Source organism: Stegostoma tigrinum, chromosome 45, assembly GCF_030684315.1.
Source record: "Stegostoma tigrinum isolate sSteTig4 chromosome 45, sSteTig4.hap1, whole genome shotgun sequence".
Lineage (NCBI taxonomy): Eukaryota > Metazoa > Chordata > Chondrichthyes > Orectolobiformes > Stegostomatidae > Stegostoma > Stegostoma tigrinum.
Genome location: NC_081398.1, coordinates 14,624,366 through 14,650,735, shown reverse-complemented (window position 1 = coordinate 14,650,735; position 26,370 = coordinate 14,624,366). Strand labels below are relative to the sequence as shown.

At 49.8% G+C, this 26,370-nt stretch overlaps 2 protein-coding genes and 1 long non-coding RNA gene across 4 annotated transcripts in view; 1 reads left to right on the top strand and 2 right to left on the bottom strand.

Moving 5' to 3' along the window:
- Window positions 1-9,785, bottom strand: part of LOC132207339 (uncharacterized) — a 10,606-nt gene extending 821 nt beyond the window's left edge. Inside the window, exons 1-2 of the long non-coding RNA XR_009443444.1 lie at window positions 9,612-9,785; window positions 1-5,382 (exon numbers count right to left, since the gene is read on the bottom strand). The exon at window positions 1-5,382 is cut by the window's left edge and continues 821 nt beyond it. This is a non-coding gene — a long non-coding RNA (uncharacterized LOC132207339). The remainder of the gene's footprint in view (window positions 5,383-9,611) is intronic.
- A 4,025-nt stretch (window positions 9,786-13,810) lies between these two features.
- LOC125448765 (E3 ubiquitin-protein ligase RNF183-like) lies at window positions 13,811-18,258 on the bottom strand. Of its 2 annotated transcripts, none has more exons than XM_048524276.2 (2): window positions 17,839-18,258; window positions 13,811-16,064 (listed from the first exon to the last, which is right to left on the bottom strand). In XM_048524276.2, the coding sequence occupies exons 1-2, from the start codon at window positions 18,247-18,249 to the stop codon at window positions 16,053-16,055; spliced, it is 423 nt and encodes a 140-aa protein (XP_048380233.1). In that variant the 5' UTR covers window positions 18,250-18,258; the 3' UTR covers window positions 13,811-16,052. The 2 variants fall into 2 exon arrangements, with proteins under 2 accessions (XP_048380233.1, XP_048380232.1); XM_048524275.2 differs by having other exon boundaries at window positions 13,812-16,064; window positions 17,874-18,258.
- Window positions 18,259-22,581: 4,323 nt separating this feature from the next.
- LOC125448686 (uncharacterized) overlaps window positions 22,582-26,370 on the top strand; it is a 43,777-nt gene continuing 39,988 nt past the window's right edge. The window contains exon 1 of the mRNA XM_059642690.1: window positions 22,582-22,647. Coding sequence (XP_059498673.1) covers window positions 22,582-22,647 — 66 coding nt within the window. The remainder of the gene's footprint in view (window positions 22,648-26,370) is intronic.

Here is a 26,370-nt window from a genome sequence, read left to right as displayed (position 1 = left end):
CTATTTGAATGGCAGACCAGGCTACGGGGCTGAATGGCCTACCTCTGTTCGTGTTACTCATGGTTTTGGTAAAGCTCTCTCTACACCATCCCCATCAAACACTCCCAGGACCAGTACGGCATGGGGTTACATACAGAGTAAAGCTCCTTCCACTCTTTTAGACTGTAAGTAAGGCCTTTCTACATTGTCCCTATTGGACATTCCAACGTCAGGAACAGCGTGGGGTTAGATCCAGAGTAAAGCTCATTTTACACTATCCCTCATCCAGCTCACCTGCCAGATTTCATTGGGAAGAATATTGACATTGCTCAGTTTGAAACAGACAATATGGAGAGAGTTGTTGAGTCCAATCCAATATCAGAACCTTTTTGCTCAGTTGTTGGGATCTCCAGATTGGGTGTGGGGTGCTGAGGTCCCTTTTTGGAAAGGTGAGTGGTCCCATGGTCAGGGTCCTGTGCAGGGATTCCTGCGATGGGGGCCTCTTGTCGTTGGTGCCCCCTATTCAGGATCCCGTGCTGGGCATTCCTGTCATGGGGGATCTGTTGGGAGGGAGTCCATTTCAAATAGCTGTCGGGGATGTCTGATGTTGGGTGGAGGTTCCTGCTTTGGGAGACATGTTGGGTTTGGGGGGATGGAGTTCATCGTCATGGCTGCAGGTGCCACCTCCCAGGTAGGGAGCAGAATTCCTGTAGAGCAGTTGGAGGAGGACTTGGCTGCCCAAAGGGCAACCCCAGAGTGCAACACTAGGAACAAAGGTCATTAGTTGATGGCTTCCTGCTTTGGAATTCGCCCGGAGAGGGGAGGCCAGGACTGAGGGCCCTAGCCAGCAGATCCGCCAGCAGGTCCTGCCTTTGTTCAAGGATTATTCCCCTCTCTGAAGCGATAAGATGGCCTCGAGGTGACAGCTACCCAGCTCATCCCTTGGGCACAGGCCTCCTACGGTTGGGCTGGGCTCAACAGTGATAGTACGAAACCATTCACATGGTCATGGATCAGGCCTCCAACTGGCCCTGAGGCAGGAAGGTCAATGATGAGCCGTCCTTCCCAGAACTCATTTCGGGGGGAGGGGTTCATTGGTGAGCATGGGTTTGGCACAACTTCACCCACCATGGGAAGTGTCTCTCACACCTTCTGGAACTGAGGTCCTGTCCTAAACCTACTGGAATTGAACACAGCAGAGAAATCTAGAATTCTAGACCCTAGTCAAGCCTAGACCCAAAATGTCAGCCTTCCTGTTCCTCTGATGCTGCTTGGCCTGCTGTATTCATCCAGCTCTACACTTTGTTATCTCAGAGAAATCTGCCAACTGGATGCTAACTCTGTATCACAAATGTAATCACCACACTTGGTTGCTCCATGCCATTACCTCCACCCCCTCCACTCCCTCCATGAAATTCTTTCAGTCGTTTACTTTTAAAACTAAGGGCCTTTTTTTTTGGAAAACCAAGCACTCACCTCGATTGAAACTACATCCAATGGGCACAGGGAAATAAGAAAATCAGATGGAAAAGGGAGGAGAATGTATGAGAAGGAGGAGGAAATCATGAGGAATGGGAAAGAAAATTTGTGAGGGAGAGAGAGAGAAAATAGTGGGAGGAGGGAGAGAGGGCGAGCAGGGGAGGGAGGTGAGAGTGAAGGGGAGAGTGTGAGAGTGTGTGATTGGGAAAGTGTGGGGGAGAGAGAGAGCATAAGAAAAAGATTGGGAAAGAGGAATGGGAGACAGAATATGAAAGAGTGATTAGGAGAGTGCAGAGTGGAGGGAGAGCACATTAGAGACAGATTAGAGGGGCATGGAGGAGTCAAAGGGAATAACAGAGATTAAAGGAGTACAGAGTGAAGCGAAAGCGTGGGAGAGAGTGAGGGGAGAGAGAGTGAAAAAGCAGTTAGGAGAGTACACAGAGGAGAGAGACCTTGAGAGAGAGACAAAGAAGAGAGTGAGAGCAGAGGGGAGAGAGAGAGAGAATGTGAGGATCAAGGAGGGGGTATGCGAGCAAGAGTAGGGAGAGTGGAGTGGAGAGAGATTACGAGGGTGAGAAATTAGGTGAGAGTGCAGTGGAGAGAAAGAGAGAGAAAAGAAGATTGATGAGAGTCAGAATGGAGGAAGTGGAGACCTTGGTTTTTTTTTTACTTTATTCATTCATGGGATGAGGGCGAAGCTGGCTCGGCAGCATTTATTGCTCATCCCTAATTGCCCAGAGGGCAGTTAAGAGCCAATCACATTGCTGTTGGTCTTGAATCACGTGTAGGCTAGACCAGGTAAGGATGGCAGTTTCCTTCCCTAAAGGACATTAGTGACCCATCTGCCGTGGTGGGATTTGAGCCCGGGTCCCCAGATTGATACCTGAGTCTCTGGATTAGCAATTCCAGCAATATATCACTAGGCCGTTGCATCCCCTTTTTTGTTTTGTGTGACTCACTGCTGAATGAGATAGTTGAGGGATTGACCAACAGGTTGGGTTATATCCCGAATGTGATGATGATAGGGTGTGATGGAGAGGGTGAGGAGGGCAATCTTATCCATGTGACTGAATGCTACTGTTCCCGGAGGGAGTCCCTGAGGGAGTTTCCCCACATCCACCTGTACCCACCTCGGGATCCCAGATGGAGGCTCCATCTGGGCACCACTTAGACTGGCACTAGAAGAGTCGTGGGCCAAGTACAAAAGCAGCAATGCAGAAGAGGATCAGAAGGGTGGCCACTCTCCAGGAGGCCTTCCTCAGGCACACAACGGCCTGCTGTTTCTGGTTCTGGCGGACGAGCGAATGGTCTCGGAGGTTCCAGGATCTGGAAGCCCGCTGCCCGTCCCCCTGCTCCACACTCAGGCTGACTGTGGGCAACATGATGACAGTGGTCTCACCTGAGTCCAGGGTCAGGATGAGCTGCTGGCTGAGGGTAGCTGAGGAGCTACCGTGCCCTCCCGGCTGCAATGACAGCTTGGAGAGAATCTCCTCCTGGCGGGGTAGGCCCAAGGACCCTGAAGCCGTGAGCTCAGTAGAATACCTGCAGAGTGGGCAAGAGATGTGACGGCATGAGTTGGGCAGTTGAGCCTCCATTTTAGTGAGGCACTCGGTACAGAAAATGTGGAGGCATTCCAACTCCCGAGGACACTTGTCGGCCCAGTTGTAATCATGGCAGCAGATGGAACATTCTAGATCCAACTTTTCTGACTCACTGTCAACTAACTCAGAAGGCCCAGCTTCCTTCATGGCAAGCTGTTCCCCGATTGACCTGAACGGGGCCCACGTCAAAGGCCTGAAAGTCTTTAGGTCAATTGACGCAGTTTGTTTCTTCAAAAACGTAAAGCCACTAATTAATTCTCCTTGCCCTAGCAAGCCTACAGATCAAGACCTCACCGTCTCAAGTTGACAGCCAGTTTTCTTTTGGCTTGACAGAGTTTGAGACAGATCACTGCCTCCGTTCTCTGATCAAAGATTGGAAAGCAGAAATAAGAGTTTCTGATGTATTCTGCTTGGGAAAGGCAGCTTCCGTCAGTGACCCCTCTCCCCCCTTCTTAGGGTTGGGCCCAAATCTTTACAACCTCCAATCAAATTGTCCTGTTGACACTGGACAAATTGGCTGCTCTTTCAGCTTTGACTTGGGATCAGACACCTGATTGCCAGTCAACAGCCCACGGTGAGGAAATGACCTCCAGGGAGATGGCCTGGTCTGAGAGGGTCTGTGGTTTTCTGTTGTGGGGTAGGGCCTGATCCGTTGACTGCCTCCACCAGCACGCCCTTCCTCCAATCTTTGCTCACCCAGGATCCCAGACAGCTACGATCTCAGTTTCTATACCTGAGATCCCGTGGATTCTTCAAAGGCTTGGGACACCAAGACAGCCTACCTAACAAAGAAGTGAAATTCTGGGCTACTCCCAAACTCTTGGTGATCAATAAACAGGTGGCAATCAACCCCAACCCCTTTCCAAAATCTCTCCACCTCTCTGTCTTCCTTTGGAAAGCTGCTTAAAACTCCTTCATTTTGTGTTTGCAATTTGTCCTGGAATGTTCTTCTTTGACTCAGTGTTTGTCAAATTATGTCACAACTTTCACAGCACTGTTAAAATGGCGTTGGCGGTGTCTCTCCCAGGACATGTGTCTTGTTTTACTCTCTGATGGCGAGTGAACAGACACAGGGTGCAGCCTGTGAATACCCTGTCTGGGACTGGGTTGTCAACTGCCCCGAGACTTAGTGTGTCGATCTCTTGCATGAGAGGCCAGGAAGGAGGAGGATCACAGCTTCCTGAAGATTCTCAGCCCTGGGCTGGGCTTGTCACATTAAGGTTGTGTCCTCTCTCCCTGTGTCTCTCTCTCTCTTTCTGTTTCTCTCTTTCTCTGTCTCTCTCCCTCCCTTTGTCTTTCTTTGCCTCTCTCTCCCTGTTTCCCTCTCTCTGCCTTCCTCTGTCTCTTTCTCTCTGTTTCCCTCTCTCGGCCTCTCTGTTTCTGTCTCTGTCTCTCTCTCTCTCTCTCTCCCTCTCTCTCTGTTTCCCTCTCTCTCTGTCTCTCTCCCTACCTTTCTCCCACTCTCTCTCTCTTTCTGCTTCTCTCTCTATTTCCCTCTCTCTCTCTCTCTCTCTCTCTCTCTCTCCCTCTCTCTCTCTCTCTCAGAGACCTAGCTGTGCATACCCTGGTCTTGGCAAGCCTGGTGCCAAGAGGAATGTGCCACTATCTGTGCTGCTTCCATTTGATCCACAAAGCCACACCCTTCTCCAAGAACACCTCCAAGCTTGGTGCTTCTCACCAAGCCTTCCGAAGGCCCGTCGCCCGAGAGTTCTGAGAGTTTCTGACTCACAGACTCAAAGCCCTTGCAGCTGAACAGGTTAGCACCAGGGCCTGTGGCCTTGGACAGGGGTATAACCTGTGCTTTACCCTCTATGTGTTGGCGATGCCCTTCCCCTCACAGGGAATGGATTGAAAAGGAAATGGAAAAGACGAGTGGGTGTACACATGAGGAAAAGGGCAGAAAACTCAACCTCTGTCCCCACCAGGATGGGCCAGTGTCAGTTACTACAGCTTACAGTAGCAATGATATAGATAGCTGAGATGCCTTATCTCCTGTTTTTGTAAAGGATGATCAACAGAGAGGCTTTATCTTCGCCGTGCCACAAATTCTGGCTCAATGATCAGAGAGGAGCTTTTAAACCTAATTCCATTCTCCTAATCTGCATTTCGGAGTCTTGAATCTATCTCAGTCGAGTAGAAGATGTTGAATGTCTCTAGCCCTCTCTCTTACTGCTAACTAAACTGAGCAGACAGTCTTCCCAGCCGGCTCTGTCTCCGTCCTGTTGCTCTCTGCACCAGGCGAGTGGATTGAGCAGATTGGAGAGTTGCTGGTTCTTGTCGAATCCGGAATATTTCTCTCCCAGCGTCGCCACTGTCACGGAGTCTGAAGAAAACAGAGAGTGAAGTGTCAGTCATTGAGGCTTCGGAACTCCTGACACAAACTATCAGTTCCATTTTGTCAAAGTTCTGAGAGCTGAGATTCGTTAGGGGACCTGGCAGGGGAGATGCGGAGAGGGTGTTTCCCTTTGTGGGCACAAAAGTGAGGACCTGCACCATTTAAGACAAAAAATGAGGAGGAATTTCTTCTCACAGAATGCAGCCAGCCTGTGGGATTCTGTATCACTGAGGGCTGTCAAGACTAGGTCATGGAGTGTATTCAAGGCTGAGCCAGACAGATTTTTTTTTAATCAGTAACAAGGAATCAAAGATTCTGGGGAAAAGGCAGGAAAGTGTAACTGAGGATTATCAGATCAGCCTTGATCTCACTGAATGGTGGAACAGACTGCCTGGGTTGAATGGCCTATTTCTGCTTATATCTTATGGTCTCATGGTAAACTAGCTGAAAATCAGCTCGACTGGGAAGCAAAGGCAATGGCCGAAGTGGTCCTCCATGTTGGAGAATCCAGGACGAATCAGCCAAGTTTGTGTCCCCCGTCTCGTTTCCTGGGCGACCAACCAGACCATCTGCCATTGAGTGAACCAGAGCTTCCCAAAGGCGGCATCAGGACCTCCAATGAGGTTGTGCAACCATGGGGTCAATCAGCAGCACCTTGGAGCTCTGCCTTCCTATACCACCCCCAAACACCACCAGCACCACCCCCTCCACACACACACACACACACACACACACACACACACACACACACACACACACACACACACACACACACACATAGAGTCTCACACACACATGGATGCACACACACACACACCTCCATCCACATGCGCGTGCACATACACACATGCGCACACACGCCCCCAACCACATGCATGGACACACGCACAGACCCATCCACACGCACGCACACATACACACACCCATCCACATGCATGCGCACGCACGCACACATGCACACACCCATCCACATGCATGCGCACGCACGCACACATGCACACACCCATCCACATGCATGCGCACGCACGCACACATGCACACGCGCACACACACATTTCCTGGACTTCTTTCCCCTGCTGGCTGCTGATAGATTTATTCAAACTTCATATTCAGGCCCACAGTGGAGCTAAGGTTTGGGAATGACAGAATCACAGAACTGTTATAGCCAAGAAGTAAACCATTCAGCCCATCATGCCTACTCTGGTTCTAATATCTAGTCTGGCTCTACTATTAAATGCTAATCTCCTCCCTTTTCCCCATATCCCCACACATCATTACTGTGCAAATAATTATCCAATACTTCTGTCAAATGCCTCATTTGTAGCTTCCTCCACCACATTTCCAGGCAGTGCATTCCACAACCTGCTGAGTGAAAGTTTTCCCTCACATCTCCCTTGCTTTATTTGCACATCATTTTAAACCCATTCCCTCTCATTCTGGTTGTTCATACAGGCAGAAACCCCTTCTCCGCTTTGACTCTGCAACTTTGAAAAAAAACAGATTTCTTCTCAGCAGGGAAAACAATCTCAAACTCATTGATGTAAATCCCTAAAACACTGAACCCTTTCCCATTTGCTCCCGCTGTATATAATCCAAATCTACATCCATTCTCATTCAGTTTCACTGCACATAGACCCAAAAGGGATAATCCCATTCCCCTCGCATCAAATCCCCAAGGACTAAATCCCTTCTGATTCATTCCCATGGCTCCAAGACACCAACAACAATCAGAATCTGTATAGTGCCTCGAACACAGCAGAATGTCCCAAGATACTTAAGCGAGAACAAGAAAAATAATAAATATTTTTTACACTCAGGACTACAGATGGACAGGCATGTACAATCTTGGTCAAAGGATTTGGTTTTAAGGAGCACCTTGAAGGAGGAGAGAGAGAGAGAATTGGAGAGGCTTAAGGAGGGAATTCCAGAGCTCAGGGCCCAGGCAGCTGAAGGCATGGCCACCAATGATGGAGTGATGGGATTTAGGGGATGTTCAAGATGCTGGGGCTGTAGAAATTACAGAGAAAGGGAGGGATTTAGGGACTGGGGGAGCTTACAGGGATAGGGAGTGGTGTAGGGGCTGGAGGAGGTTGCAGAGATGGGGACGGAAGTGAAGATGAGAGGAGGTAACAGAGCAAGGGGCATAGGGACTGGAGGAATTTACAGGAATAGGGAGTTAGTAGAGATAGATTAGATTCCCTACAGTGTGGAAACAGGCCCTTCGGCCCAACAAGTCCACACTGCCCCTTGCAGCATCCCACCCAGACCCATCCCCCAATAACCCACACACCCCTGAACACTACGGGCAATTTAGTATGGCTGATCCACCCTAACCTGCACATCTTTGGACTGTGGGAGGAAACTGGAGCACCCGGAGGAAACCCACACAGATGCGGGGAGAATGTGCAAACTCCACACAGACAGTTGCCTGAGGCTGGGATTGAACCCGGGTACTTGGTGCTGTGAGGCTGCAGTGCTAACCGCTGAGCCACCGTGCCGCACCTAAAGGGATTGGAGGAGGTCAAAGAGATAGGGAGGGATATGGTGCCAGACAAGGTTGTGGAGATATGGAAGGGTGTAGGAGATTGAGGAGGTTACAGGGATGGGGAGGAGAGTAAAGACTAAATGAGGTGACAGAGCAAGGGGTGCAGGGACTGGAGGTATTTAGAGAGACAGGGAAGGGTGTAGGACCAGTGGAGATGGCAGAGATAGGGAAGAGTATAGGGTCTGGAGAAAGTTACAGAAATAGGGAGGAGTATAGGGGCTGGTGGAGCTGACAGTGATGGGGGGGGACGTTGAGAGTGAGAGCTCAGTATCATTACTGTTGATGTGAGGTTAACAGTTCAGGAGCAGTAAGTGAAGATATTACAGGTGACTCTCTCCGATCAGGTACAAGTGGAGCCAGCTGAAGCAGTCCCCCTCGGCCTGGCCGCAGAGGAGAGGTGAAGGATGGAGATTGTGCACTTACTGTGTCAATGACCATCACCTAGCTTAGACTGCGCAGAACGTTCCTTCTGTTATTGCTGTGAGACACCTTGCGATGGCTTCTGGCCTCTCAAACATCCCCCAATTCTCATCAATCCACCATTGGCAGCCATATGTGTGGCTGTCTGGGCCTTAAGCTCTGGAATTCCTTCCATAAGTCTCCCTGCTTCTCTGTCTCTTCCTTTAAACTGCTCCTTAAACCCTTCTCATTACATCCGGAGTACTGACTACAGTTTGGCCTCCTGATTTAAGAAAGGATATAAACGCATTAGAAACAGTTTGGAGGAATGTCCCTCAACTGATTCCTGGGATGAGGGCATTTCTCTTATGAGGAAAGCCTAGGCTTCATCCATTAAAGTAAGTGTTAGGGTGTTTAAAAAAAAATGAGAAGTGATCTTATTGAAAACACACAATCCTGACAGAACTTGACAGGGTGCATGATCAGAGGATCCTGGGAGAGACTAGAACAAGCGGACACTTTAAAAACAGGAAGATTCTCTCTTAAGATGGCAATGAGGATTATTTTGTCCAGGATCATAGTCACACAGCACGAACACAGACCCTTCGGTTCAGCCAGTCCATGCCAACCACAATCCCAAACTAAACCAGTCCCAGCTGCCTGCTCCTGGCCCATATCCCTCCAAATATTTCTTATTCATGTACTTATCTAAATGTCTTTCAAATGTTGTAACTGTACCTGCATCCAGCATTTTGTCTGGAAGATCATTTCTCACACAAACCAAGTCTCTGTGTAAAACCCTCATGTCTTTTTTAACTCTCCCTCCCCTCACCTTAAAAGTATGCCCCCTAGTCTTAAAATACTCTACCGTGGGGAAGAGTGGAGCCTGTGTCATTGAATATATTAAAGGCTGAATTCTGCAGAATCACAGCCAGTCGTGATCTGGTGATCGGTAAGGGAGCTGGGGTGTGGGAGTTTGGGGGCAACAAACAGAAAAGTTGGCATTGAGACCACAGTGAGATCAGCAATGACCTTATTGAATGGTGGAAAACAGGGCTGAATGGCTTCCTCCTGCTTCTAATGCTCATGTGCATAGGATCCCCAAAGCCTAAACCCCTTCCCATTCCTTCCTGATCTATAATCCATTTGAACGTCAGCCACTCCTATTCATTACCATAGCCTTGGCTTGGAGATTGCAGTTTTTACAAGGAGCATTGGATGACATCCCACAAGTATTAGAATGAGACACAAGAACAAACCCCTGCGTCCTTACCTTCCACACTGCTGCCAGGGTATCAGGAGCGTTGCTGAATTATACAGGACAACTGGAAGTTTTTGGAATCAATTGCTGGTACCTCATTGCAGAGGGAAGAGGGAAATGTCCAGTTCTTTCTCCTGGAAATATCTCAAGCTCGGGATTAGCTCTTCACGATCTGGACTTCAGCAGCAACTGGGACAGCTCTGGCAGAATTACCTGCTGTGTAGAATCTTGTAATTTTCCACATCTCCCATTCCCTTGAGTCCCCTTGTTAATGCACATCAGTAGAGACAATGCAAACAGCACTTGTTTGCTGCACTGTGCCTCTTTTAGCTTATGGCCTTGTTAAAGAATCTCCTATGTTGTTTCAGTCAGGTCAATGTCAAAAAAACCAGCGATAACATGGAGGGATAACTGGGAGCAGAGAAAGTTAAAAGGGAAAATTGAATCGAGACGTTCAAAATCACAAATAGGCTTCGATCGAGCGACTGAAGAGCAACTGTTTCTGGGGGTAGGTAGTTCAGTAACTAAAGGTACACAGATTGAAGAGAAGGGGGAGAAGAATTTGTTTTATAAGGCAGCGAATTTGATCTGGAATTAGCTGCCCGAAAGGACAGCAGATTGAAAGCAGATTCAAGAGGAATTTTCATAAGGAGTAATTTGCAGAGATCTGGTTTTGGGTGGTGGGTTGGGAGGGGTGAGGTGAGAGGAGAGCAGGTGAGGCAGTGGGACTTAAGTGGATTTTTTTTTAAAGAGCTGATTTGGCATGGTGGGTAGAATGGATTCTCTCTTGGATTGTCGCCCTCTTGCATGTAGTTTTGAAAACATTTTTCCTCAAAACACTGTCGAGGCTACGGTGGTCAACTGAAGAAAGTCAAAGTAAGTGAGGTAATTTTTTGTTGGGTCATAGACCTAAGCCACATCAATAGGCTAGCATCCAGAAAAACAATGATCAGCAAGCCTTGAGGGACTGAATGGCCTCCTCCTATTCTTTTAGTAGTCAAAGGAAGAGAAATAGAGGGAGGAGTTCGAGAAGTGTCTTTCGAAGCTACAGTAAGAGGAAATGTGTTAGTGTTCAACATTGGAAAATTGTGGAAAGATAGTTGTGGATTTACATCGGTCAGTCAGGGTCCACTCAGTCTCATCCTTTACCTTCCCAACCCACACCCCATTTTTCTTTCAAATGTTTATTGCTTATTTTCCGAGCACAAAGGAGGACATTTGGCCCATCAGCTCTCTACTATCAGAAGAATTCACCGTGCACCATTTCCCATCTTCACCTTATGACCCTGCGCATTTACCCTCTTCAGATAACAGGCTGAAGGCTGGTGGCAAGTCTCAACTGAACCTGCCTACACGTCAATCTCAGGTAGCGCATTCCAGACTCGAATTTGCGATGCTGTATAATTTAAGATGCATGCAAGGCAAGTTGTCTGGTCTCTTAGAGATAGCAAGAACTGCAGACGCTGGAGTCAGAGGCAACAAAATGTGCAGGCTGAGCAGGGTCCCAAACCGAAACATCAACTTTCCTGCTCTGCTGATGCTGCCTGGCCTGCTGTGTTCCTCCAGCTCCACACTGTGTTGTCTGAACTCTTACCTTCCTAGCCCATTGGAACATTGATATTTGTAGTCAGGTTAACAGTTCTACCCTCAGACTGTTTCTTCAGAAAATGCTTGGGGGCGAGCATATATTGTCAATTTTAAAACTTCCCATCCTGGTGGGCTGTTGCTACGGGGATGAATCCTTGGTGAATGCCTACCCGGAAGTTAAACTTGAGGCTTGCCGAAAGGCCATTCAGTTTCAGGGTAGATTGGCCAGTGAGGACCTGGCACATCCGAAAGTACATCTCCCTTCACAGGAGAATGTTTGCTGATCTTGACCAAACTCTCAGTCTGAATGGTACCCCAGAGCAGTGCGGAGCTGGAGAGTTCTGGGGACTCAGACTGTCACCACTCTCGACCCAGTGGAGTTTATAACCCAGCGGACTGGTCGAGGCCCAGCAGATTGCACTCACATCTCTCCCACCAAAGCCTCCCCATGGGTTGTTTTTGCCAGGGTAGCTGCTCCTGAGCTACTTACAGGCTCAAATACACTTCAGAAGGGCTCATGCTGTTTGTAGGGACACAGGTCGACGCTCACTCTGTGCTGTTCCCCATTATATGGGCAGGCTTGGGGCAGTGCATTCCAAAGCTGCTGTGCCAGTCATTGGCATGTGACCAGCCTCCACAGAATGCTTGCTGCATGAGCCCCCACACCCCAACCTCAGAGTGGTCCTGACACCGTGTCAACTCAGGAAGGGGTTGGCCAACAGAGGCTGCAGATCACACAAGGAGCTGTTGGCTTTTGTTCCCACCTTCCCCAGTCCATCAACTTTACTCAGATATCAATAAACCGGGGCACATGCAACAATATGACAAGCCTGACCACTAACACAAATCACAAATGTGTCATCCACCATGGTCAGTTCAATGAGTTCTTCATTAGGAGTTTTCAATGGGAAGAGAATGAGCTCTTGGTTTTAACAAACTTTGGCCTCAGACTTACCTTGCTCATGCTGTTATCACATTTAGGTCATTCTGACACTTAACAGCATGACTCTGAGAGATAGTAGGAACTGCCAATGCTGGAGTCTGAGATAACATGGTGTGGAGCTGGATGAACACAGCAGGCCAGGCAGCATCAGAGGAGCAGGAAAGCTGACGTTTGAGGTCAAGAGCTTTTCAGAAATGGGGGGGGAGGGGGTGCGGCAATAGAAGATGGATAGTGGTGCAGATAGGTTGGAGAGAAGACGGACAGGTCAAGGAGGCAGGGATGCGAGGGGGGTCTGGTCTTGGGATGAGGCCGGGGTGGGGAGATTTTGAAGCTAGTGAAGTCCACATTGAGACTACTGAGTTGTAGGCTCTAAAACGGAATTTGAGGTGCTGCTCCTCCAATTTCCGGGTGGCTTCATGTAACACTGGAGGAGGCCCAGGATGGAAATGTCGTCCAGGGAGTGAGAGGGGGAGTTGGAGTGGCTCGCCACTGGAAGGTGTTGTCGTTTGTTGCGAACCAAGCGCAGGTGCTCCACAAAACAGGTTCCGAGCCTCCGCTTGGTCTGCACAAAGTAGAGGTGGCCACTTCGGGGACAGCAAATACAATAGTTAGTCAATTTCCCGGAGGGCCAGGGCTGCCACTGACTCATTCAAAGATCACAGGACTGTGACAGAAGTGCAGGTGAGCATCTGTCTGATGTGGAAGGTTTTTTGGGGGCCTGGGATGGAGGTGAATGGGGAAGTATGGGGGCAGGTGTAGCACTTCTTGTGGTTGCAGGGAAAGATGCCGGGGTGTGGGGCTGAAGCGGAGTGTGGAGCAGCGAGAGCGGTCCCTATGGAAGGCCGATAAAAGTGGGGAGGGGAATATATCCTTCGTAGTGGAGTCAGATTGCAGGTGGCGGAAGTGGCGGAGAATGATGCGTTGATGAGGTTAGTGGGTTAATACAGATTGTCAGAGGCAGGTTCTTTACTCAGAGTGGTAAGGGCGTGAAATGCCCTGATTGCCAATGTAGTTAACTTAGCCACATTAGGGGCATTTAAACAGTCCTTGGGCTTAGATTAGTTCACAGGTCGGCGCAACATCGACGGTCGAAGGGCCTTTTCTGTGCTGTATTGTTCTATGTTCTATGTTAGTGGACTGTGAGATCACCTTTTCATCCAGTTCACTGTGTCTAATTTAAAACAGACTTTCAGACGGACTGTAGCAGTACAGTCCATTACTGATGAGTTTAAATACTTCATTAAACAGACACACGTTCATGTAGACACAGAAACATTAAAACCAGTGACTTTTGTAATCATTAATCTAAATATTAGGGCCAGTCCATTCAGGAGAAATGTTAAGTAGCATTTTTACACACAAAGATTTGGAACTCTCTTCTACAAACAGCAGTGATTACTGGATTAGCTTGATGAGGGTGAATGGCTTACTTCTCAGTCCTGTGATCTTTGAATGGGTCAGTGGCAGCCCTGGCCCTCCGAGAAATTGACTAACTGGGAGCATTTCCATGGGTGATCAGAGGGATGGCACTGAAACCAAAGGGTATAGTCTTTGTAATCCTCAAATAAGAATCCAGAAGATTTTCCAGAGCTGGGGGAATATTCAGCATGATCAAACAAAATTGACGAAAAGTTACCCATTTCACAAGATGTCTTTTTATTTGTTAAATAACAATTAACAACAATTAAATACACAATTATTTTATTTCCGTTTCATACAAATTCTGTACATATACCAATATGATATGATTTACAGTGCTGGTTAAGTCACAAAGCAATTCACTACAAAATGCAAGATAATACTGAGGAGCCAAGATTGGAAATCATAGGCTGTAATATTGCTATCCTTGCTGCTCAGCAGAAGCTGAGCACAAACGAACTTGACTATGGGGTGAAATTTGACCTCAGTGGTAGCACACATTAGGTCCTTCGATTTGACAATTTCCAACCAGTAAAGCCCTCTGGTGTGCACTGTTTATAACCGTACAGGATGATGAAATTACTCAGGATACAAGAACGGACTATTCTTAATGGTGTCCGTGCTTGTAGCTGACATGGGAGGAACTGATAGCTTTCCTCTGGAACCACAAGGGGATTTCCCCGTCCAAAGCTAAGCAATCATAAACTTAAACAGTAGAAGCAGGCAGCTATTTAGCCATTGCTGACCTTCAGCCACAAAATTCCAATATTGCTTAATCAAAAGGAAGTAAAATGTGGGTCGAGTGTTTTTATATTTAAAAAATGCACTCTTCCCCTACCCCTGCCAATTTTCTTCAGTTTGCTAACTATTTAAAGACTGGATTTAGGAAAAGGGGTTAGCTGACTGGTCTGCTAGGGAGGTAATTGAAAACAGGTCATAACACTGGGACGGGAGTGGGCATTAAAATAATGTGCTGATAGCCCAGTAATAATCAATTTTAGAATTTGGTTACAAAAACAGAAATTACTGGCAAAATTCAGGTGGCTGGGCAGAGTCAATGTTTCAAGTCTGGTGCCTCTTCATCAGAACTTGAATTTGGTATTTTTTTCATTCCCTTCTCCTACTGCATGAACAGGAGCCCCCTCCGACCCCAGGCTACACCCCTGTTCCTATGTCTAGGCAGGCTCTGCCACAGGCTTTGAACTCTTGCAAAGTTGGTGCGCATTTTCTGAAGCATTCTGGCAACCTGGCCAGTGATTAAACATTAATAAGTCGTTTCCCCTGTGCTGGAAAACATTATGACTCACGGATTTGGAAATGTGCCATGTGGGGAGGCACAGTGGCTAGCACAGCTGCCAGGGACCCAGGTTCAGTTCTGCCCTCAGACGACTATCTGTGTGGAATTTGCACATTCTCCCCGTGTCTGCATAGGTTTCCTCCGGGTGCTCTGGTTACCTCCCACAGTCCAAAGATGTGCAGGCTAGGTGGATTGGCCATGGGAAGTGCAGGGTTACAGGAATATGTTGGGAGGGCTGGGTAGAGTTGTGTCTAGGTGAGATGCTGTTCAGAGGATTGGTGTACACTTGATGGGCCAAATGGCCTGCTTCCAGACTGTAAGGATTCTAGATTTCTATGAAATTGAGGCAGACCAGTGAGCCGTTGCCATGCCAACATCAAAACACCACTCTAAAACAAAACCCAAGCCGCAATGCTAGGCAGTTAGCATTAGTTAAACATCTTCAGTATTGTTCATGGTAACAGGATGGTGTGGTGACAATTTGGGGGGAGCTGGGCGTTGAAGGATTACCTCGGTTTATATTCAGGGACTCAATATAAAACCTGGCACAAATATTGCACTGAGATAACAAAGTGTGGAGCTGGATGAATACAGCAGGCCAAGCAACATCTTAGGATGCAGCTTGGCCTGGTGTGTTCATCCAGCTCTACACTTTGTTATCTCGGATTCTCTGGTGTCTGCAGTTCCCATTATCTCTGATACAAATATTACACTCCAGGGTTAGATCACACATTTTTTCACCAGGGTCACCCTCAAAACAAAATGAAAGATCAAATCATAAACGCTGTTATCAGAGGCCCAGTTTTGAGCAAAGCAATGTAGGCCTAGACCTGAAGCTAACCCTTACTGTGGGTCCCATGGTCACTTGACATTAGGTTCTGGTTGATCTCAGCCTGCTGCCTGAGAAAGAAATGATGAGGGCCAAAGCACCTCCTCTTCCAGGAAGGGTTAGTTTTTGATTTTGCTTTTGGAAGGTGCGAGAGTGTGTCAGGTACATTGGGAAACTGGCTGCTCACACAATCTCAGTCGTCTTTGTGGGGAGTGGACTCTGACCGTCCTTTGCTGGTCGCTGGGCTCTCTGTTTGGCCTCGATTAGTCTGTCATATGTTCCAGCTTCACCCCAGGGCAGTGGTGGTTCGGTTAGGGTTAGGCTGTCTTCAGGCTCACATCAAATGAAAACTTGCCATCAGAACCATATCACGCATGTTCACACACACAGCTGTAAGGTTCAGAAATGGAGATTAGAATTAGTAACAGGGCCATTCCTCCCATAAACTGACACTGACTAGAGTTAAACTAGCACTGCACACCAGGTGTAGAGTCCAACTCTTTAAAAGATCCATCCAATTAGCTCCCTCCACACACCCCCACCTGTGACCTTTTCCCTTTGGAAAATTTCTGTTGAATCTGCCCTTTCGGGCAGTGTATTTCACATGATGACAACTTGCTGTGTGTTAAACACATTCTCCTCGTGTCGCCTCAAGTTGTTTCCTGATTGATTATTTTAAAACCGTGTCGCCATGGTTATCAAAACTCCACCCTGCGCAAACAGTTTCTCCTCATTCATGCTGTCGAATCCCTTCCAGGTTACAAAGCAACACGATTAAATCTCGTCTTAGCCTTCTCTGCCCCAAGCAGAACAGTCCCAGGTTCTCCAACTTTCCCGAAGGAATTTTGGAACTCTACTTGGGATGAACCGATATTTCATAGGAAGTTTCGTACAACAGCCTGTCTTTTAGGCTTTATGCCTCTCTGTGTAAAACCTAGCACTCCCTACACTGTTATGAATAACCTGCTGAATAATAGTTGGCGCCTTTAAGGATTTCTGTATATATCCCCCCAGATCTCTCCATTCTTGTGCTCCCTTTAAAATTGCCCCATTTGTTCTGGATCATATTCTCTCTCCTTAGATAAGATGGCCATAATCCCAGAGGATCGTAGGGCTGCTCTGCCAGAGAGAGAGAAAGGACTGACGGTAGTTTAACCTGAGGGTCACCATACCTCAGAGGCTGAGAAAGTTATAATCTGAGTCCATACCAGAGTTGAACCCATGTGGCTGGTGTCATTTTGCATTGCAAAGTAGCCATCCAGACAACCGAGCCAACCAACCCCTAATCAACTGAGATACACTTCTGTATTAGACAGTAGGCACCCCATGTCAGACCAGTTCACCACAAGGCTCTAGCCTTCATAGTGTTTAACTGTGGTCTCAGTGGAATTGGTTCAACATGTCCTTGATTGAAGGGGTTTGGGGTCTCTTCATTCCCTAGCAATGGATATCAGGTTTCTTTGGAGGAGGCTGGGCTATGGGGGAGGGAGGGGAGGGGGGGGGGAGGAAATGGAGTGTTGTTGGAAGTAAAGGATTTAGCCAAAAACCATCTTTGCTCACCTTGCCATTCATTCGCCAAGTAGCAGCAGTTAAATATCATGGCTATTCCTTTTCAAAAGCAACACCCTGATGTCCAGGGTATCACCCAAAGACTGGATGATGGAGATAGGATGGCAAGTGGTCGGGGAAATGGGGTGATAATTACATGTTCTTACCTCTTCATGGGTGGATGGGGATAGAGATTGGGGCAGAGTGTCACATTGGCTGGTTAAGTTAATCCCCAATCTTGTTGCACTTGGTGACCTTCAACCCCTGAGATCAAGGGAAAGGAGGGATAAGGAGAGAGGGCCTGAACAACCTGCTGCTGCTTTCCCAATCTCACAATTTATGCCACCTTTGACCTGAGCACCTTTAAACTTCATCTTAACTCACGATTGATGTGGTCAGGTGCCCTGACCGCTTTCCTCCTGTACCATTCACCTTTGTGAATGAGTGGAGACCATTCAGCCCCTCTGGACTACTCAGTTGCTCACTAAACTGATCTCCTACCTCATCTCAACCTTCCCACCTGATCTCCAGATGGATTCAGGGCCAATCACTCAATCCAAAAGCAAAGACCAGAAACCTCAATACAACACAAACCCACTAAGCCCCCAGCACCCACCTTCCAAGCCCTGAGCAATGACCCCTTCTCCTCACCATCAGTGCTTGAGTGTCTCAGACCCCGAAGGCCCAGCTTCCTCTTCAGTCTCTTCACCCACCACTTGGGCCCTCGTTTGGCAGCTGCTCTCGGCCCCTCGACAGCTGACTCCGGGCCTCCTTTAGACAGCATCAGCTCATCAAGAGCCGGGTCCACGGGGAACGGGAGCTCATCCTCCTCTGGACAGGCCTGGGCAGGCCGACGGCACAGGGGGCAAAGGAGCTGGCAGAGGCCTGAGCTTCCAGGCTCCGCCAAGGACAGGAGGGCAAGGAGGCATTGGCTGCAGAAGGTATGCCCACAAGGCAGGACCCTCGGGCATCGAGCCCCTGTGGCATAGGGACAGTAGCAGATGCTGCACTCTGTGTCTGCGGGCATTCTCCAGGAATGAGCAGCGGCTCTATGAGTGAGAGAGCAACCCAACCCTTCCTTTTATAAGGAGAGTTCCATGCTGATGACTCATTCGTAACAGTGATCTCATCAATGGTAGATGGGGGATTTCTTTCAATGTTTTGATCGTCATGAAGCAATGCTGGCCAAGTTTCGCAAGGTGTCTGGTTAATACTTCCCTCCTTCCGTTGTGCATTCTTTTTCAGTGGCAATCATTTACAGACCATCGCACTTTTACAGTCCAAGATGACTGCTTCCAGTAAACCAGAGGGAAATCATCACCAATTACACATAAGGCTTGGAAATGAACATGCTGGAGCTCCCTTGTGAAACCAAATGGACAGGTGGGACCAGTGGAACTCATTCACCTGATTCTGTATCTTCCTCTGGGAAAGGGGGGAATCACGAGTGTTACCTGAAGCAGGGGGATGATTTATCTTTCTCCCCAATACTGGGCTTCTGACACTCAACACTGACCCTCCGACAATGTCGCTGTCCCTCAGCACTGACCCTCCGACAGTGTGGTACTGAGGGAGTGCTGCACTGTCCCAAGGCCAGTGCTGAGGGAGCGCTGCACTGTCGGAGGGCTAGTGCTAAGGGAGTGCCGCACTGTAGGAGGGTCATTGTTGAGGGAGCGCCGCATTGTTGGAGGGTCAGTGCTGAGGGAGCGCCGCACTGTGGGAGGGTCAGTGCTGAGGGAGCGCCGCACTGTCGGATGGTCAGTGCTGAGGAAGTGGGCACTGTCAGAGGGTCATTGTTGAGGGAGCGCCACACTGTGGGAGGGTCAGTGCTGAGGGAGCGCCGCACTGTGGGAGGGTCAGTGCCGAGGAAGTGCCGCACTGTCGAAGGGTCAGGGCTGAGGGAGCGCCACACTGTTGGAGGGTCAGTGCTGAGGGAGTGCTGCACTGTGGGAGGGTCAGTGCTGAGGGAGTGCCGCACTGTGGGAGGGTCAGTGCTGAGGGAATGCCGCACTGTCGGAGGGTCAGTGCTGAGGGAGTGCCACACTGTGGGAGGGTCAGTGCTGAGGGAATGCCGCACTGTCGGAGGGTCAGTGCTGAGGGAGTGCCACACTGTGGGAGGGTCAGTGCTGAGGAAGTGCCGCACTGTCGGAGGGTCAGTGCTGAGGGAATGCCGCAGTGCCAATGCAACTGTGTCCACTCTTTGGGCTGAGGTACAAACCACACTTTGTACCTATATCTGGATTTCAGGCTGACATATAAACAGAGTTCTGGGGAAGGGTCACTGGACCCAAAACATTATCTTTGATTTATTTTCACAGATGCTGCCAGACCTGCTGAGCTTTACCAGCAACTTCTGCTTTTGTTTCCGATTTACAGCATCTGCAGTTCTTTCAGATTTTATATAAACTACATAGGACTTGGTATTCAAGTTGCTATGTAAACCCCTCTAATCACCTCTGGAATTCAGGCTAATATTAAAACCAGACTGCAAATATATCTTGTATTTGGATAGACACACAAACCACATTGAACCTGTGTTTGATATTCAGCCTAATAGCCAGTCCAGGATAACAAAGTGTGGAGCTGGATGAACACAGCAGGCCAAGCAGCATCTCAGGAGCACAAAAGCTGACATTTCGGGCCTAGACCCTTCATGAGAGCTCTGATGAAGGGTCTAGGCCCAAAACATCAGCTTTTGTGCTCCTGAGATGCTGTTTGGCCTGCTGTGTTCATCCAGCTCCACACTTTGTTAACGTGGATTCTCCAGCATCTGCAGTTCCCATTATCACTGATAGCCAGCCCAGCTAACTGCAACTGATATACTAACCACACTGAAAATGCATCCAGAATGTTCAGGTCATACTCTCACTGTATCTGGGATTCCAGCCAGTTTACAGATCACACTATGTGTATTCGTTTTAAGCTGAATATATAAATTACGCTGTACCCGCGTCTGGTACTGAAGTTGTATGACAATGCTCACTGTAAATGTGCCTTGTGTTCAAGCTGATATGTAAACCATACTGATTGTATCTAGTATTCATGTAAAACCCAAATGGTATTGTAAATGCACCTCTTTTTCAGGGTGATGTCCAGCCCAAGGACTGTAGCGGGTTCTCAGGCTGATATGTAAATCAAACTGCACCTGCAGTTTTTTTAAATTCCACTGTGCCTGTTTCATAGCCTCCGATAGATCACTGTTCCCCACACACCCCACCTACCCCTGACAGAGGACACAGCCCCCACACCTCCCCAACCCTGGCAGGAATCACGTCTTTCCAGCCAACAAAGGGGAAATAGTCCTGCCTCAAGAGGGATGACAAGGTGTAGAGCTGGATGAACACAGCAGGCCAAGCAGTATCAGAGGAGCAGGAAAGCTGATATTTCTGACCTAGACCCTTTTTCAGCAACATCAGCCTTCCTGCTCCTCTGATGCTGCTTAGCCTGCTGTGTTCATCCAGCTCTACACCTTGTTATCTCAGATTCTCCAGCATCTGCTGTTGCCACTATCTCTGCCACAAGAGGGAACAGGTCCCTTTCTCCCACCTCCCCCTGCCAAAGCTCCCTCCCACTAAAAGGGAAAAAGCTCCCTTCCCACCCAAAACCTTCCCCAAACAAGGGAACAGAACCCCTTCCCCATTCCAAAGTGTGGAGCTGGATGAACACAGCAGGCCGAGCAGCATCTCAGGAGCACAAAAGCTGACGTTTCGGGCCTAGGCCCTTCATCAGAGAGGGAGATGGGGAGAGGGTTCTGGAATAAATAGGGAGAGAGGGGGAGGCGGACCGAAGATGGAGAGAAAAGAAGATAGGTGGAGAGGAGAGTATAGGTGGGGAGGTAGGGAGGGGATAGGTCAGTCCAGGGAAGACGGACAGGTCAAGGAGTTGGGATGAGGTTAGTAGGGAGGACATGGAGGTGCGGCTTGAGGTGGGAGGAAGGGATGGGTGAGAGGAAGAACAGGTTAGGGAGGCAGAGACAGGCTGGGCTGGTTTTGGGATGCAGTGGGGGAAGGGGAGATTTTGAAGCTGGTGAAGTCCACATTGATACCATTGGGCTGCAGGGTTCCCAAGCGGAATATGAGTTGCTGTTCCTGCAACCTTCGGGTGGCATCATTGTGGCACTGCAGGAGGCCCATGATGGACATGTCGTCTGAAGAATGGGAGGGGGAGTTAAAATAGTTCGCAACTGGGAGGTGCAGTTGTTTATTGCGAATTGAGCGGATGTGCTCTGCAAAGCGGTCCCCAAGCCTCTGCTTGGTTTCCCCAATGTAGAGGAAGCCACACCGGGTACAATGGATGCAGTATACCACATTGGCGGATGTGCAGGTGAACCTCTGCTTAACGTGGAAAGTCATCTTGGGGCCTGGGATGGGGGGGTAAGGGAGGAGGTGTGGGGGCAAGTGTAGCACTTCCTGCAGTTGCAGGGGAAGGTGCCAGGTATGGTGGGGTTGGAGGGCAGTGTGGAGCAAACAAGGGAGTCATGGAGAGAGTGGTCTCTCCGGAAGGCAGACAAGGGTGGGGATGGAAAAATGTCTTGGGTGGTGGGGTCGGATTGTAGATGGCGGAAGTGTCGGAGGATGATGTGTTGTATCCGGAGGTTGGTGGGGTGGTGTGTGAGAATGAGGGGGAGCCTCTTTGGGCCATTGTGGTGGGGGCGGGGTGTGAGGGATGTGTTGCAGGAAATGCGGGAGACATGGTCAAGGGCGTTCTCGACTACTGCGGGGGGAAAGTTGAGGTTGGACGCGGTGGGTGGGAGGTCCCCTGAGGTGATGAGGTCATGGATGGTGTTGGAGATGATGGTTTGGTGCTCGGGGTGGGGTCATGATTAAGTGGGCAGTAGGAGAGGGTGTCGGAGAGTTGGCGTTTGGCCTCGGCGATGTAGAGGTCAGTGCGCCATACTACCACTGCGCCACCCTAGTCTGCGGGTTCGATGATGAGGTTGGGGTTGGAGCGAAGGGAGCGGAGGGCTCCCCGTTCTGCAGGGGAGAGGTTGGAGTGGGTGAGAGGGGTGGAGAGGTTGAGGTGGTTAATGTCTCAATGGCACTTGGAGATGAAGAGGTCGAGGGAGGATAGGAGGCCTGGGGGTGGTGTCCAGGAGGAGGACTTGCGTTGGAAGCGGGTGAAGGGGTCAGTGAAGGGAGGGTTAGGCTCCCAGTTGAAGAAGTAGACGTGGAGGCGAAGGCGGCGGAAAAACTGTTCTATGTCCAACCGTGACTGGTATTGGTTGATGTGTGGTTGTAGGGGGACAAAGGTGAGCCCCTTGCTTAGGACTGACCGTTCGTTCTCAGTCAGTGGGAGGTCTGCGGGGTTGGTGAAGATTCGGCAGGGTTCAGTGTGGCTGTCTACTCTGGGGTTGTTGGCCATGGAGCTTGTGGGCAGAGCAATGAGGTCGTCGGCTATGGGCGGGGTTCTGGCGGCGGCGGCAGCCGTGAGCGGGGTTCCGTCAGCATCGGCCGTGGGCGGGGTTACGACGGCATCGGCCGTGGGCGGGGGACACCTCCTCCTACCGCCTCCTTGATCATGACCCCACCCCCGAGCACCAAACCATCATCTCCAACACCATCCATGACCTCATCACCTCAGGGGACCTCCCACCCACAGTGTCCAACCTCATTGTTCCCCAACCCCGCACCGCCCGCTTCTATCTCCTTCCCAAAATCCACAAACCTGCCTGCCCTGGTCGACCCATTGTCTCAGCCTGTTTCTGCCCCACCGAACTCATCTCCACCTATCTGGACTCCATTTTCTCCCCTTTGGTCCAGGAACTCCCTACCCACATCCATGACACTACCCACGCCCTCCATCTCCTCCAGGACTTCCAATTCCCTGGCACCCAACACCTCATTTTCACCATGGACGTCCAGTCCCTATACACCTGTATTCCTCATGCAGATGGCCTCAAGGCCCTCCGCTTCTTCCTGTCCCGCAGGCCCGACCAGTCCCCCTCCACCGACACTCTCATCCGCCTAGCCAAACTCGTCCTCACCCTCAACAACTTCTCTTTCGATTCCTCCCACTTCCTACAGACAAAGGGGGTGGCCATGGGCACCCGCATGGGCTCCAGCTATGCCTGCCTCTTTGTAGGTTACGTGGAACAGTCCCTCTTCCGTGCCTACACAGGCCCCAAAACCCTCCTCTTCCTCCGTTACATTGATGACTGTATTGGCGCCGCCTCTTGCTCCCCAGTGGAACTCGAACAGTTCATCCACTTCACCAACACCTTCCACCCCAACCTTAAGTTCACCTGGGCCATCTCCAACACATCCCTCACCTTCCTGGACCTCTCAGCCTCCATCTCGGGCAACCAGCTAGTAACTGATGTCCATTTCAAGCCCACCAACTCCCACAGCTACCTAGAATACACCTCCTCCCACCCACTCTCCTGCAAAAATTCCATCCCCTATTCCCAATTCCTCCGCCTCCGCCGCATCTGCTCCCGCGATGAGGCATTCCACTCCCGCACATCCCAGATGCCCAAGTTCTTCAAGGACCGCAACTTTCCCCCCGCAGTGGTCGAGAACGCCCTTGACCAGGTCTCCCGTATTTCCTGCAACACATCCCTCACACCCCGCCCCCGCCACAACCGCCCAAAGAGGATCCCCCTCGTTCTCACACACCACCCCACCGACCTCCGGATACAACGCATCATCCTCCGACACTTCCGCCATCTACAATCCGACCCCACCACCCAAGACATTTTTCCATCCCCACCCTTGTCTGCTTTCCGGAGAGACCACTCTCTCCGTGACTCCCTTGTTCGCTCCACACTGCCCTCCAACCCCACCACACCCGGCACCTTCCCCTGCAACTGCAGGAAGTGCTACACTTGCCCCCACACCTCCTCCCTCACCCCCATCCCAGGCCCCAAGATGACTTTCCACATTAAGCAGAGGTTCACCTGCACATCTGCCAATGTGGTATACTGTATCCATTGTACCCAGTGTGGCTTCCTCTACATTGGGGAAACCAAGCGGAGGCTTGGGGACCGTTTGCAGAACACCTCCGCTCGGTTTGCAATAAACAACTGCACCTCCCAGTCACAAACCATTTCCACTCCCCCTCCCATTCCTCAGATGACATGTCCATCATGGGCCTCCTGCAGTGCCACAATGATGCCACCCGAAGGTTGCAAGAACAGCAACTCATATTCCGCTTGGGAACCCTGCAGCCCAATAATATCAATGTGGACTTCACCAGCTTCAAAATCTCCCCTCCCCCCACTGCATCCCAAAACCAGCCCAGCCTGTCTCTGTTTCCCTAACCTGTTCTTCCTCTCAACAATCCCTTCCTCCCACCCCAAGCCGCACCTCCATCTCCTACCTACTAACCTCATCCCACCTCCTTGACCTGTCCGTCTTCCCTGGACTGACCTATCCCCTCCCTACCTCCCCACCTATACTCTCCTCTCCACCTATCTTCTTTTGTCTCCATCTTCGGTCCGCCTACCCCCTCTCCCTGTTTATTCTAGAACCCTCTCCCCATTCCCCTCTCTGATGAAGTGTCTCGGCTCAAAACGTCAGCTTTTGTGCTCCTGAGATGCTGCTCGGCCTACTGTGTTCATCCAGCTTCACACTTTGTTATCTTGGAATCTCCAGCATCTGCAGTTCCCATTATCCCTTCCCCATTCCCTTCAACAGTGCACTGTTCACTGGAAGTACATTCAACAGCACCCCCATGTGTCTGAATGCAGTCTCTAATGAAGCTGAAATAAAACAAAGAACTATATGGATGCTGGAAATCTGAAGCAAAAACAGAAATTGTTGGCAAAACTCAACAGGTTCTGGTAATATCTGTGGAACGAGAAAGCAAAGTTAATGTTTCAGGTCTGGTGACTCTTCATCAGAAGAGTCTGCTTTCTGCTTTAATTTCAGGTGCAGCTACTGAGTGTGACTTTGATCAAGAAGAGCTGCCAATTCCCATTCACTGGGTGTATGATCAGTAAGGCATGTTACAGGTTAATCAAACTACAAAGTGATGCACAAGCTCACAGTATCTGTGGACAGAGAAACAGAGTTAACCCCTCAAATCCAAAAACTCTTGTTCCTTTCTGATGATGTCATTTCAGACTCAAAATGTTATACCAGTTTGTCTCCACAGATGCTGCCAGACCTGCTGAGTTTCTCCAGGACTCTGTTTTTGAACAGATGGTGCACAGAGCAAAAGACAAAAGGAGCAAAAATGGTGATAAGGAGAGACCTGGATGCAAAATAGGCGTGAATAGTCGGAGTAAGAAAATAGGTCAGCTCTGTTGAGAACGAGCTCGACCGTGTCTCCCGCATTTCCCGCAACTCGTCGCTCACAGGCCCTCCCTGCAATAACAACCAAAACAGAATCCCCCTCGTCCTCATGTACCACCCCACCAACCTCCGGATCCTACACATCATCGTCCGACACTGCCGCCATCTGCAATCCGACCCCACCATCAAAGACATTTTTCCCTCCCCACCCTTATCTGCTTTCCAAGTGACCACTCTCTCTAGGACTCCCTTGTCTGCTCCACACTCGCCTCTAGCCCCACCACACCCAGCATTTTTCCCTGCAACTGCAGGAAGTGCTACACCTGCCCCTACACCTCCTCCCTCACCCCTATCCTAGGCCCCAAGAAGACTTTCCACATTAAGCAGATGTTCACCTGCACATCTGCTAATGTGGTATATTCCTGTTGTGGCCTCCTCTACATTGGGGAAACCAAGCGGAGGCTTGGGGACCGCTTTGCAGAACACCTATGCTCAGTTTGCACTAAACAACTGCATCTCCCAGTCACAAACCATTTCAACTCCACTTCCCATTCCTCAGACAACAGGTCCATCCTGGGCCTCCTGCAGTGCCACAATGATGCTACCCGAAGGTTGCAGGAACAGTGACTCATATTCCACTTGGGAACCCTGCAGCCCAATGGTATCAATGTGGACTTCACAAGCTTCAAAATCTCCCCCCTCCCTACTGCATCCCAAAACCAGCCCAGCTCGTCCCCGCCTCCCTAACCTGTCCTTCCTCCCACCCCCTACCTACCTACTAACCTCTCCTACCTACTAACCTCATCCTTGACCTACTAACCTTGACCTGTCTGTCCTCCCTGGACTGATCCGTTTCAAACCTACCTCCCCACCTACACTCACCTCTACAGGCTCCATCCCCACCACTTTGATCT